The 14,597-nt window shown below is 39.7% G+C and overlaps 1 protein-coding gene across 1 annotated transcript in view; it reads right to left on the reverse strand.

Moving 5' to 3' along the window:
- The window catches only part of ZDHHC17 (zinc finger DHHC-type palmitoyltransferase 17), a 91,705-nt gene that overhangs the window by 33,938 nt on the left and 43,170 nt on the right, over positions 1-14,597 (reverse strand). The window contains exons 8-10 of the mRNA XM_054988684.1: positions 7,532-7,657; positions 7,202-7,344; positions 4,220-4,322 (exon numbers count right to left, since the gene is read on the reverse strand). Coding sequence (XP_054844659.1) covers positions 4,220-4,322; positions 7,202-7,344; positions 7,532-7,657 — 372 coding nt within the window. The remainder of the gene's footprint in view (positions 1-4,219; positions 4,323-7,201; positions 7,345-7,531; positions 7,658-14,597) is intronic.

Below are 14,597 nucleotides of genomic sequence, written 5' to 3' on the forward strand. Positions count from 1 at the left end.
TAATGTTTAAGTTTAAAATGACCATTTCTTGCATTAGCCATTTCTATAATTTAAAAATCGAATGGAAAAAAAAGAGTCAATTGTAAAAATTCCATGGAAGTCTACATCATTCCAATTTTTAAAGTTGTTTTAGAAACCATTACTTTTTATTCTTAGACTGCAAAAGTTTTATGCTCTGAATTCTTATTTTGAACAGTGATACTTTTAAAAAATGGGTATTGAATATCCATGATGTCTACTAGATCCTCTGTTGTTCCTATATGGACTTTTTTTTTGCCCTGGTGACTCTCAGTTGCAAAGTATGTGCTCTTAAAAAAATACGGCTTTTACTGATCATCAACATGAAATGATTGAAGCAGCAATAATCTGACAACTTTAACCTGTCAGCATGCCTTTAATGTACAAGTGACATTATGTGCAAGTATATATGACAGTGTACAACCAAAGGCTCTTACTAACATGAAACTGCTGATGATCTAACAAAATTATGCAATGTCTCATTCCAGGAGACTGAAAAGTAGCAAATACAAAGGTTTTTTTTTTAAGGGACCTGTAGATGGCTGGAAAGGTGGCAGGATACTACCCCAGTAGGACCAAATAAATCAAAGACCTCTTAGGCCAGGTACATCAAGGAAACTGTTATTAAAAGACAGAAATAATGAAAAATCTACCTTATTGATAATAATCAGCATAGCTTCTGCAAAGAAAAATACTGCTCACCTTTCGGAGGTCTTCAAGAATGCTAATCATTTGGATACAGGTGACCCAACACACAAAATTAATCTAGAAATCAAAAAGCTTTTGACAAAATCCCTCACCAAAGGTAAATATTTCCATTTCAAATTAGTGGTCATGGGATAAGATGAGCATTTTGTCACATGGAATGCAAACACCTTGTACTTGTAAAATACTTGCTCTCTATCTCTAGAAGAAATTCAAAATCATTTCCAGTCAAGAGATGATAAGATTTTTTTGTGAGCTGCAGGAAAAGATATTGCATACATAGCTCTTGTTTTTACCATTTCATATGTTACTTATTATCCAGACAGTCACGGACAAAATCAGTGGGGATATGCCTCAGGATCTGGTCCAGGATTCAAAGAAAGGATGCAGGAACATAGGAAAGTACTATAAAGCTGGTGATTTACTTTTTACATTTTTTTTTACTACAACCATTCCTACAGCCCAACTGACAGGCAGATTGTTAAGAGCAAAGCACTATGCTTGTTGAGCACTGAGCATAGCAGCACAGAAAAAAAGAAAACCAACTCTGTACATATATATCCTCTTTTTGAATTCAGGAATCATGTATTGTCTTTCCTTGATTTTAATGCTGATCTCATCAAAACTATTCTAATATTTTAGCCAAAGTATTCCCTATTGGGGAATACTAACCTATTTCACTGCACAGGAAATAGTTATAATCTTTAATTAAGTCCTCTAAATTGCTTGCTGTGTGTGTTATGTGCCATCAAGTCGCCTCCGACCTATGGTGACCCTATGAATGAAAGACCTCCAAAACGTCCTCTCATTAACAGACTTACTCAAATCCCGCAAATTGGAGGACATGACTTCTTTTATCGAGTCAAATTGCTTGCTCTGTACAAGTTATTCATTTTTTGCTATTTTCATACAATTCTTCTATCTGAGATACATACTACATATGTAATGTTCCTAACTGAGACTGTGCCAGGGGATTATGAGCTCCTCTTCCCCCCTGTGTATTCCACCTTTCTTATATGTATACAATTTATAAATGGTATATAGCAAGCAATTTAGGTAATTTAATTAAAGACTGTAAAATATGTACAGGGCATGGTCATAGAAAACCATGATTACAGAAAGCAATGGAAAAGAAGGGAAATCTGGAGAGAAGGGGGGGAGCACACATGTCCATGGTAGGCTTCTGATCTCCTAACCATAGTCTGGCTATCCTAAGCTTTATATTTCTACCACATTATCTATTGCCTACACTAGTCTAACAGAGCAAAGAGAATATTGCATTCATGTTTGTTCTCTCAATCTAATCCATTAGAAATTCTTAATTATCCAACATGAGGAATATCACTTCAGACTCCAATACACAGAGGTAACCAAACCAACTTGAAAAGGCTCAAGTGGAATGCAGCATATAAATTCCAATTATTGTTTTCAGTGTAATCAAGGTAAGGACCAGAGTGTCAGCTCTAGAGGTTTTTGTTAACCTTTCTGGAAGTCCTTTATTTCTAATCAAAATATAGTACCACAAGCAGTTCTAAAATAGAAGCCCCAAGGATGCATTTCATCAGATATATTACTCATCTTGCAGAGAATAAAGACAGCACTGTGCCCTGCTGAAAATAATTTTCTAAAAATGTAAGAAATAGGACCTGACCACAATTTTTCTATAAAAACAAAGCAGACATGTAATTTCTTTTTCTGTGTACGCAACTTGACTGTCAGCAGAACTAGTATGGTTACGGCTAATAATGAAGATTTGTTACATTAATCAATTAAAATAAATTGATGTAATATTTAGGGGGAAGCTGTTCTTGGCAATTTCCCTGTGGCACGTGCAACATGCACTCTTGCTCTGATCTGCTACAATGTTCAGGAACAATAAACTTGGAAGGCAAAAACTACTAACAGTGATTTAACAATCAATGCAGCTAGAAAGTCACTGTGGCAGAACAGAAAACTCACACAGACTTACAAGCAAGAAGGAATAAAAAGCCTGGCCTGAGAAAAGGCGAAGCATTTCATGGGCCCAGGCAGCAGGAGACTGGGACAAAATCTAACTGCGAGCCAAACTACAAGTGACGTTTTACACAGGTTGGACACTAGTCGGCTTCCCTCAAGTTTTGATGGGAAATGTAGGCATCCTGGTCTTGCAGCTGTAATGGAGAGCCAAGCTGTAAAACCAGGGCGCCTACATTTCCCATCAAAACTTGAGGGAAGCCGACTAGTGTCCAACCTGTGTAAGACGTCACTTGTAGTTTGGCTCTACGATCAGGGATTATGATAGGAAAACAAAAACAAGATGGACACAAGGAGCTGTAACGTGTGGCAAAGTGGCCAAAGAACAGGATTTGGACTGGAACACCAACACAGTGAATTCCATTCAGATTTTAATTACTAATATTTATTAAAGAGTGCAAGCCAAATATCAAGAAATATAGAACAGGGCAGCAAGCAAGCAATATAATAAAAACTAAATAACGAATCTAGTTTATACTAAAACCCTTAACTTTAATTTTCCAGATGTTACTTTCTGGAAAACAGGAGGCTTCCAGACAACAAGTCCAAAAGGATTCAAAAGGTCCAAAGATCCAAAGAAAGACCAGCTAAGGCAATGGTCTTCCAAAAAACAAGGCTTTCAGCAAAACAAACAAGAAGGCAAAATGGATCATTAGGGGAACCATGGCACCCAAACAGGAACAAAGACTAAACTAGAAGGCTATCTTTTAAAGGACACACAGCTAGCAGGGTGCCCACAAGTCAGCCAATCAGAAGAAAGGCCTACAAGATTAGTTCTGCAGTTACTAAGCCTTGCAGGTCTGAGGAAGGAAAATCAAGAAGCCTTGCACTAATCAGCTGGAATGCAAGGGCTGGGCAGTCCAAGGCCTTTTTATCCTGACACCTCCAAAGACAGGCTCTTCCTTAACAGCCTGAGAGCAATGGTATCAAATAGCTCCAGCCTTCAAAGAACACTTCTCAGATCTTAAAGGGGTGGGGGGGAAAGGACCATAAAGGGAAAAGGCCCTAAACTTAAGTACCTCTGCCATCCATCAACTAGATTCCAGTTAACTGTTCTGACAGTTGTTTTGACAGGAAACCAACAAAGTGAGTTTCCTGACACTACCTTGTCTCTGTCTTGGGTATCTACCTCCTCACTGAAACCTAATTTTAATTTCTTCTCCTTAACTATATCCTCTTATGAACACATACAGTTGCCTTACTATGAGTTAAACAACTGGTCTATGAAAGGCAGTGTTGTCGCCTCTCCAGGGTTTCAGGATAAAGGTGTTCCCCTCACCTGCCTCCTGGTCCTTTTAACTAGAGATGACAGGGATTGAGCCTGGGACTTTCTGCATGCAAAAAGCTGATGCTCTTCCTCTGAGCCATGATCCCTCTCTTCTAATCTTAGCCTATGAATTTGTAATTCAACATTAAATTTTACATACTTGCAGGTAAAATGAAATGACTTAAATTACCAACAGTTGAGCACAATATAAAGGATATCATTCCAAAACCAGAAAAACCATGTAACATACATCCAGAATTTTGTTGCTAGGTAGATTCCAAGAGGCAGTGCACTATGCATGGAGTGATCAAAGAAAGATCTGTGGAACAACAAAGAAGTAGTATCACATAATCAGCTGCAGATTTTGTTCAAATCTCCTGTCATGGATCATTCATTAAAGTTTTTTGTACATAGTTTCAAAAACCTCCATAGCCAAAACACATTATTATTCGTTTTTTGGTTTTTCTTGTTTTTTCCCAGTTCTTTTTTACTCCAATCTTTTTTCTGGAAGCCGATTCTCATTTGATTTTTCCTCGCACATAATGTTTCTTTTGGTTTTGTTTGCCAGGCACACTCCCACCTATCATTTTCATTAATCATCATTTTCATAGTGTTATATCGACCTACCATTGTAACAATCCATGTAGCAGATTTTCTGAATTCCTGGCTTTCATTTAAAAATTAAGCAACTCTCTAGCCCATTCCACTGCACAGATATGCCTTTTCCCTTATATCTCCACAAGGGAAGAGGCTGGAGACTTACTTTTTAAAAAAATGAAAATGTTTTTTTAAAAAATGGCAAATGCCCTGAGGGTTTGGGGGGCACTTCAGGTACCAGAAAAAGCAACATGGTTTGAAAAGCTCATAGCTGCTGCTGTTCCTGGCTCTGTCCCAACAGAGGTCAGGTTGCCCTGCCAGTGCTGGCCTTGGCCTCCTAGCTCTGGGTCAGCCCAGGCAGGGCTCTCTGGTTTGGACCACAGTGGGGGAGGGGGGCTTAATTATGGATGGTAGAGCTGCTTCTCTTTTAGGCTTCCCCATGCAAAGACTTTCTCATGTGTTCATTTCAATCTTTTTTTAAAAAATCAGCCCTTGATATAACTTTATAAGCATGCTAAAAATAATAAAAAGGGAGATGATGTGATGTCACTGATGACGATCATCACTTAAAAATACTGATTATTTAAGGCACATGCAGATAATGAATTGACTCTACAACTACAAAAATACAAAGCGAGGGCAGACGTGCGGAAGAACTGTATACAAATTGATCCCAATACTTGGAAACCGACTACTAAGAAAATCAGGATAAGTTGAGTGTGTGGGAAAACCCTTAGGCTGGCCATGCAAGCTTGCTAATGCTTTAATGCTTCCAGTTGGATAGTATTACATGTTTCTGTAAGTCAACGATATTACAAAAGTCTACAATCTCAGGCTAATGTTTTCCTAAAGCCACATTTTGACAGCAGTTAGACATTAGCCTAAACTGCATGCTCAGCAATGTGCAAGATGATAGTTATTTGAACGGAGTTAGAATAACGTGAAAGCCTAATTCATAACATAAGCAGGAGAAATGTACATCTCTTACATTTACTCAAGCAACTCCAATGTTTAAAAAATGTAAGAGACTTACTGGACATGTGCACTATTTCTTAAAATGAAAAGAAATAAAATTAAGACACTCCCTAGAGCCTTTTCTTATGCAATAATTACCTTGTCCTGAATGCATTTTATATTTGTTATTCAAACTGTAGGAATATAATCTTGCAGTTGTTTAACTAATCAGATACTATGAAAATCTGTCCAAGAAGCTACTTTTCTAGAAGCATTTGTTTCTTAATAGGTTGTTACATTATAGAAGAGAATATTTTTGATTTCTGCAGAAGTTGTGCTAATCATTTTATAAAGATTTAGTTCCAAAACTAAAAGTCACATCAGAATTATGGAGGCGGAAACATTACACCGATACATTTCAAGAGAGATACTGTAGCACCGTGATTAAGTGGTTGGGCTCCGAATCAGCACTCTGCTGGTCTGAATCCCACTACTGTCATGAGCTCAGTTGGTAGCCTTGGGTAAGCCTTGTATTGTGGGGATAATAATAACACTGACTTTGTTCACTGCTCTGAGTGGGGCACTAATCTGTCTAGAAGAGTGGTATATTAGTGCAGATCTTATTATTAATAATACTCACTAATCTAAGGGCAGAATAATCCATCAACTGGCAATTATGTAAGATTAAAATTTATTTTTATATAGAACACAAGATGAGAGCTACATCCATCTAGAGCAGAATGGACTAGATCCATTTTATTGTAGTGGTTAAGAGCAGTAGGACTCTAATCTGAAGAACCAAGTTGAATTCCCCACTCCTCTACTTTAAGCCAGCAGGGTGACCTTGGGTCAGTCACAGCTTCTTGGAGCTCTCTCAGCCCCTCCCGCCTCACAGGGTGTTTGTTGTAGGGATAATAATCACATGCTTTGTAAACCACTCTGAGCTGGTGTTAAGTTGTCCTGAAGGGCGATATATAAATTGAATGTTGTTGTTGTTACTGCCAGCATAAGACACTGACAGAAACAGTTTGTCCTCCTCTTCCCCTTCCCAAAGCATCCTTCCATGAATGCTGAAAAGTAAGGGGTGGGGGACCTACATGGATACAAGGCATGCAATATATGGCTGTGGCAAGGAGGTAGGGGAAGAACGAAACCAGCCCTAAGAGTTTCTGCTAGCATATAAGACAGAGAGGTAATTTTGCCCACTTCCCTCTCCTCATTGCAATTGCCTGAATTCCATGTTTTTTATCCACACATTTCACCATCCCTAGGCACAGACTTTCCAATCATTCAAAAGGGGTTGCAGGAGAGATGTGATTTCCATTAACAGGACACAGGATTCAACCCTATGCTTTCTACTATCTAGCTAAAGAGCAGAATATAAGGGTATTAACCCCCCCATCTAATACACATATACATGCAATTTTCTATTTGTACTGAAATACAAATAGTACAAAATACTGTACAAAATAAAATACTGTACAAATCCATTGTACAAAATACTGTATTTTAGTCTTCTAATGGAAGACTGAAATAAGATAACAATGGATTCTTTTTAAGAATGATATTTTTATACATGTGACTATGTTTTATGTAATAACCACTTTTTCTTTCTCTTGCAGAAGAACTCTTTAATTCAATACTTACTTGGAAAGAAACTGGACCATAGCCCAAACACCACCATACATCAGTCCTTTAATGAGCCAAGAATCAATGTCAAGGTCTGCTATAAACCCAACCAGCCAAATAACTAGGAAAGGTGTTCCCAGCATCACCTTCTGACGAAATTCCTGCATAAAAATAGACATTTTAATAAGCAGCTGAGATATTTTATACCTGTTTTAAAAGTAAACAACTACTCAATTTTAATATATAGAGACACTTTATTCCAGGAGGAAACCAGAACTAGAGCAGGGCTACAATTTATATGAAACAGGAAAAACTTTACAGGAATCATAATTTAATTATTCTTCTTACCTTATCAGCTCTCAGCTTTCGGAGAAATGATGGATTGTCATATCCTTTAGCTTGCCTTGCCTCCTGCAAGTGGTTTATCATCCAAACATTTTTTCTTTGTTTTGCTAAATCAAGTGGAGATTCACCCTGGGAAGGATATGAAAGATAGGGGCCTTTTAAAGTAAAGCCAGTGCAAATCTAATTGGCTTAATTATGTGTTTTCAAATTATTTAATTTTAATAATTTAATAATTAAATTATTATGCATTTTGTCAGAAAGAACTTCTTCCATTATTTTGTCACAATCAGATAAGTAATGAACAGAACACTATTTCCAGTCTCCTGAAACAAGTTTTCTGGTCTCGTGTAGGTTCTTTTATTTCCCTTAGAGAATATACAGTATAATGACTGGAAGTTTAAAAACTCTACATGCTTAGCTCACTAGTCTGGAACAAGAACTTCCTTCTCAAATATTAACAAGCAGCAGTTCCTTTCATGGATTTTTTCCAACAGACATGCTTACGGTGTAGAGACCAGCAGCAGTGCAGGTGTTCAACCCATGCATGTGGCGGATTAGAAGTACTGCAGTATGGGACAGGCAATCATGTTTTTAAGCACTGCGCCACCTATTGTTTGCATTGTACATGGATAGAGTCCAACATGCCTAGGTTCTTTCAGGATGTTCTATACACCTTGATTTTATAGGATATTGACTACTTAGGACCTAAATTTTACAATTTTATATAGGAACCTCTACACACAAACATTAAAACTAGAGAATGACCATTAGGCAAAATAAATCAGTACAACCCTAATTCCCTACCACATATATATACTGAACATCTAAACAGGACTTCTGTATCTGAAAGAAGCATTAGAACACATGTGAAACATCATCAGCAAGCAAGGAATGTATCTTAAAATTTAATAGTACTTTATATCTACGTTACCAAAATCCTAAAGAAATGAACAGGCAATGAATTGATTGCCGATGTCCCTGAGCTTATATTTAGCCCAGTGTTCCGAGGAAGCTTTACTAATTTTAATAATTCTCCTCAACTCAAAGGATGAACAAAAAAGAATCTTCTCATGATCACCTAACCTATGCACTGCTGAGCATGGCAACCATTAAACCAGTTTTCAGTCTTCTCTGTCTGAGATATTACTGTGTAGTGAGCTGTGCCCACTTTCATCTGCAGATCCTATCTATTTTACACAAAATGTTTAAAAGTACAAATCTACCTGGAGTTACAGATCCAACTGCACAGTCTCAGAGCAAAGTAATTCACTCATCATGTGTTGCTGAAACCCACTTGTGGTCCAAAGCAAGAGCTCACAATGTGAGGCTAGTACACTGTACCTTAAACTTAGCTCATCGCACAGCTTTCAACTGACAGAAAATTACGACTCTTTTACAAGCAGGAAAGAGTGTGATTGTTTTCTTGTAGTGCAGAGGAGGCAATAGACAACCAACTGAAGGTACCTCCAGCTCCAGTTTTGCACTCCTCCTCTCTTCTACTGAAGGCAACTTCCCTCCTAAACAAAGCATTCATGGAGGCTTGAAAAATGGCTGAATCCTCCATCGTTCGGCCCCGCCTAAAAAAAAATGAGACAGGTACCAGAAACTGAAAAATAACCCAGAAAAGGCGAACAGCCTTTAAGACAGGAGGATACACTGCAAGGATTACACATGTGAATCCCGGTATCAATGGCAATTTCATACCCAACCAGAGTTAGGCACATAATTTCTACCGACAAGATTTGCACCCTGAAATCTCATGTGTGGCTTTTGAAATCTCAACCAGCGAACTCCCATTTGGGAACTGAATATAGTGGAAACCAGACACAGTATTTTCTAGTTCTCAGGGGAACTTCCATCCACTTCAACAGGATGCTGAGAAACTTTAAATCCAACAACTTAAAATCAAAAGATACTGCTTTTTCTTTGGGCATTCTAAGACCCAAGATTTGTTACTACCAAAGAAGCCAATGAACTAGTCTTGCCTCAGCATCACACAAACAAGAGTGAGCTCAAACATTGTTCATATATCTACTAGTTTCTGGGTAAGGAGTGGGGGGAGTCCTAAACTGGAAACAAAAAAGTCACTATGTCTGTGGACAATCACTTTGCAGAAACAATGCCCAGTGTAAATGCTATTCCCAGAACCTTCTATTTTTAATAGAATCATATGATACTCAGGATCTCTTCAGATAATGTGATGAAATGAACTTAAAAGTATCTAGAAACTATATCCATGCTAACTGACCAATGATGCTTTGCTTAACTGACTCCATATTAACCATACAATACATTTTGACACCTTTAGAGAAACCAAGGACTGACTACTACTACGCAGCAATAATTTTTAATAAACTAGAATTCAACATAAGAGAAGAATTCAATAATATAGCTTCAATTGCATATCAAGTGAGATGTTCGAGATAAAACCAATGCCTTAAGTTAATTTTATACATTTCATTTTATTCATTTCATAGGAAATTACTCTCTCCTTTTTCAATGGAAAATAAATTGGAGACTTTTAAAATATTGTTAACAGAGAGCAGTAGGATTTGAGTTCAGTGGCACCTTAGAGACCAACAAGATTTTAAGGGCATAAGCCTTCAAGAGTCAAAGCTCCCTTCTTATTATCTCTAATAGCAGAGAGAATCTTAGGGTTATTGCTTCAGATTTAGTTCCTTTTTTAATCTTTTGAGTAAAACCCTTTATTTCAAACATCCTCAAAAAAATATGATCAAAACTTTAGGAGGAATAAAGAGTTGCAGTTCACAGGATGTCACACACAGGCAGCCAAGCTGGACTGTTCCCTCTTACATGAGAGTACAGAAGTCATTCTTGAAGAGCAATAATAACATTCGATTTAAATAATTAAATATTAATAATTAATAGTTAAATATTAATTCCAGAGGGATAAGTGTGTAGTCTGTTGTAACAAAAAGAGCAACCAGCTGTTGAATAAAGGAAGCTAAGTTTCTTTTCTATAATATATTTATTATAAATATATTTGTTATAAATATATTACAGTGTTTCTTGAAAAGAAATCACAGAGTTGGAAGGGGCCACACAGACCTTCTAGTCCAACCCCCTGCCCAATGCAGGATGAGCATAAAGCATCCCTGACAAATATTCATCCAGCCTCTTCTTGAAAACTGCCAGTGAAGGGGAGCTCACCACTAGGTGAGCATTCGGAATGCTTTGGAAAGCTTCAGGGCTGAGTTTAAAGGGCCCCGCCGCTGCCCTTTAAACATCATCCCACCCCCTCCCCACCCACCTTGTCGGCGGCAGCAGTGGCTCTGGCTCCTCTGCTGCCACGCCACCGCCTGAGCCTGCGGGGCGGTGGGGAAGGCTGGAGCCAGCACTGCCACCTCCGGTCATTCCTGCCCCTCAATTGGCCGCAGCACGCCGGCAGCCATTTGAGGGGCAGGAAGGGCCGGAGGAGGTGGAGGAAGCCCTTCCTGCCCCTCAAATGGCCACCGCCGCACCGCCATGTAGTGGTAGTGGCCAATTGAGGGGCAGGAAGGGCTGGAGGAAGCGGAAGCGGCAGCTCCAGCCTTCTCCACCGCCCTGCAGGCTCAGGTGGCAGTGCGGCAGCAGAGGAGCCAAACCAGCTGGCTCCAGGCCATCACAGCCTCATGTTGCCATTGCCATTGCTGCCCCCGCCGCCCAGCTGTCAAAGACCCTCCCACCAGGTAAGTGGGTGGAGGTGGAGGGGTTTCCCCGGGGGGGTGGGAGGGGGGTGGGGGAGTTCCCCCCTCACTTAAGTATGCTCCGAATATTTACGGAGCATACTGAAGCGAGTAAAATGCCTTAATTTCCGGATTTCCCCCCCGAATCTCCCGAAACCCAAATCTCCTCCCCGTGCACACCCCTACTCACCACCTCCCTAGGCAGCTGATTCCACTTTTGAACTACTCTGATATGAAAAAGTTTTTCCTAATATCCAGCTGGTACCTTTCTGCATGTAATTTATGCCCATTGCTTCGAGTCCTATCCTCTGCTGCCAACTGGAACAGCTCCTTGCCCTCCTCCAAATGACAGCCTTTCAAATATTTAAAGATCATGTCCCCCCTCAATTTCCTTTTCTCCAAACTAAAAATTCCCAAGGCCCTCAGCCTTTCCTCATACAGCTCAGTCTCCTGACCCCTGATCATTCTCGTTGCTCTCTTCTGCACCCTCTCAATTTTGTCCACATCCTTTCTGAAATGAGGCCTCCAGAACTGTACACATTACTCCAGGTGCAGCCTGACCAAGGCTGTATAGGGAGGGACTATGATCTCCTGCAATTTTGATGCAATGGCCTTTTTGATACAACCCAAGACAAAGTTTGCCTTTTTTGCCACCGCATCACACTGACTGCTCATATTTAGTTTACAGTCCACTCTTACTCCAAGATCTCTTTCGCATACACTACTACCCAGAAGTGTATCTCCCATCCTGTATTTGTGCTTCACATTTTTGTGGCCCAGATGTAATACTGTGCACTTGTCTTTGTTGAATTGCATCCTGCTCACAGCTGCCCACTTCTCCAGAGTATTCAGGTCTTGTTGAATTTTAACTCTATCTTCTTGAGTGTTTGCTACTCCTCCCAATTTGGTATCATCAGCAAATTTAATGAGTAGCCCATTTACTCCTTCATCCAGATCATTGATAAAAATATTGAAAAATACCGGGCCCAAAACCAAGCCCTGTGGCACCCCACTGGACACCTCCCTCCAATCTGATCAAATGCCACTGACCACCACTCTTTGGGTGCGGTCCTCTAACCAGTTCCCTATTCACCGAACTGTCCTATAGTCCAGTCCGCAGTCTTCCAGTTTACGCATTAGAATGTCATAGGGAACCTTATCAAAAGCTTTACTGAAATCCAGGTAAATCAGGTCGACAGAGTTCCCATGATCCAGTAAGCTCGTCACTCAATCAAAGAAGGCAACCAGGTTGGTCTGACAAGATCTGTTGGGGACAAAACCATGTTGATTTCCCCAGATCATTAAGCGGTCCTTCAGATGCTTACAGATCGATCACTTTAAAATCTGCTCTAATATCTTCCCAGCAACAGAAGTCAGACTGACCAGCCTGTAGTTTCCCGGGTCATCCTTCTTCCCTTTCTTAAAGATTGGGATAACATTCGCTCTTCTCCAATCTTGTGGCACATCCCCAGTCCTCCAGGAGGGCTTGAAGATGATGGACAGAGGCTCTGCAAGTTCTCTAGAAAGTTCTTTGAGCACTCTTGGGTGCACACCATCCGGCCTAAGGGATCAGTAGGTTCTATTCCATAGCAAGTTATAATTGAACAAAACTAGTAAACATAAGTCACAAGCTTCTCATAACAGAGGCTTCCGAGGCATAAACAGTCAAAACTTTGTTATCTGGCCTTATTGACAGATCAAATGTGCTGGATAATCAATCTTACTGCTCTTGTGCACCTCCTGCCCAGAGGAATCCACAGCAACCAAACCCCACCCACTGGGAATACCAAAGCAACAGTCCCCACACCTTGTGGGACCCTTTCTTTCCCCCCAAGTCACCCTATGTAATAGGCAGAAAAGCAGGATAGCTGCCCAGGAGCCTCCAGCAGAGCTGGTTCCACCAGAGAATAGCATCAGTTGGCAGCACTACTAGCTGTCAGAAGCCCAGCAATGGCCAGAGGCAACAAGCTGGCCAGCTGGACAGATGAGAGTGGGACGTGCGCCTAAAGAGGCAAAGGTATGATGGCTGAGAGAAAAGAACTTACCCTCTGGGCAATGCTGCTTAACAGAGTGTACTTACTGTACACTTGCATGATACACTGTACCTGCATGATATAGTGCAGTTACTGTGAATTACTTTCCTTCAGTATGCATATTGCAATTGTTTCTTGGTTTTTTCCCCCTTAAGCATGCAAATGAAGGTAAAAAAAATACAATTATTTCCATTCTTTATAAGCTAGACATCATTAAGCTGGCTTCATATTTCTTTAAAAAGTGAAATACTTTATGTGTATTCATAGTGCTCCAATTTCTCACAAAGCAACAGCTCTGCCTATCTGAAATGAAGTACAAACTCCTGTGGTGATGGAACATTTGTCAGTCTTACAGTGCAATCTTAAGCAGAGTTACCCCAGTCTAAGCCCAGACAAGAGTAACTCTGCTTAGGATTGCACTGTTAAAGACTTAGCACTTTCATTTGTTAAACTTATAAGAACCCAACAAAGAAGGTTCCAGTAAAAACAAATGTGCCTTTAAATTGGGAACATCGTTTACTACAAAATTCATCAAGAAAAAAACCCTAAAGAATGCCTGTAACATAATGGTAAATAAACAATTCCTTTAAAAAACATTACTTCACAAAGACAACAAAACATATATATACATATCCTTCAAAAGATATGCCACGTCCAGAGTGGCTTGCTGCCTTCTAGCAATCCTTGATAAGAACCTGCACTACAACTGAGCAAAATGATGTAACCTATCCTGAGTCCCTGGAACAAGCTAAAAGCTAAAAAGATATTCATGCAAAAAGCAGGAGTGACCGATATTGGGTGCATACCAACAGAACCTTCCCAGGCACATTACAAACATCTAATATACCACTGGACAAGGGTCTTCCCATGTCTGCTCAATCTAACTGCAACTGCACTCCTGGAAGCTTCAAAGAAAGCATCACACTTTACAGGGCTGCTGCTACAGGCAAGCTAAATATTATCATCACACTGAAAAAAAAAAGTGGAATGTGAGAATTTTCTGAAGAAGGAGATCTATCAAAATAGGTGTGCATCCAGCACACTTCAGATGAGAAGAAATTTAAGATCACTTTCCTGCATAAGCTCTGCAAAGGAATTCCAACACGCACATGAAGATAATTCTATGAGTAAATCCAATCTGACAAAACTTATTTTATGAGTGCTATCATAAGGAAGAAGACAGCTCTGCAAGTTATATTTCAATATCTGTGTAAGACACATGGAGTTAACCTATTTGTTCTGAGCAAGTAACTACTTGAAATGCACATTCAAGCAATCCTGGCACATGTAAGGAAATGAGGCAGTAAACTTTTTTGGTAGATGAATACATGTACAACTGCCTTTATATAT

The sequence above is a fragment of the Eublepharis macularius genome, chromosome 9, assembly GCF_028583425.1.
Source record: "Eublepharis macularius isolate TG4126 chromosome 9, MPM_Emac_v1.0, whole genome shotgun sequence".
Classification (NCBI taxonomy): Eukaryota; Metazoa; Chordata; class Lepidosauria; order Squamata; family Eublepharidae; genus Eublepharis; species Eublepharis macularius.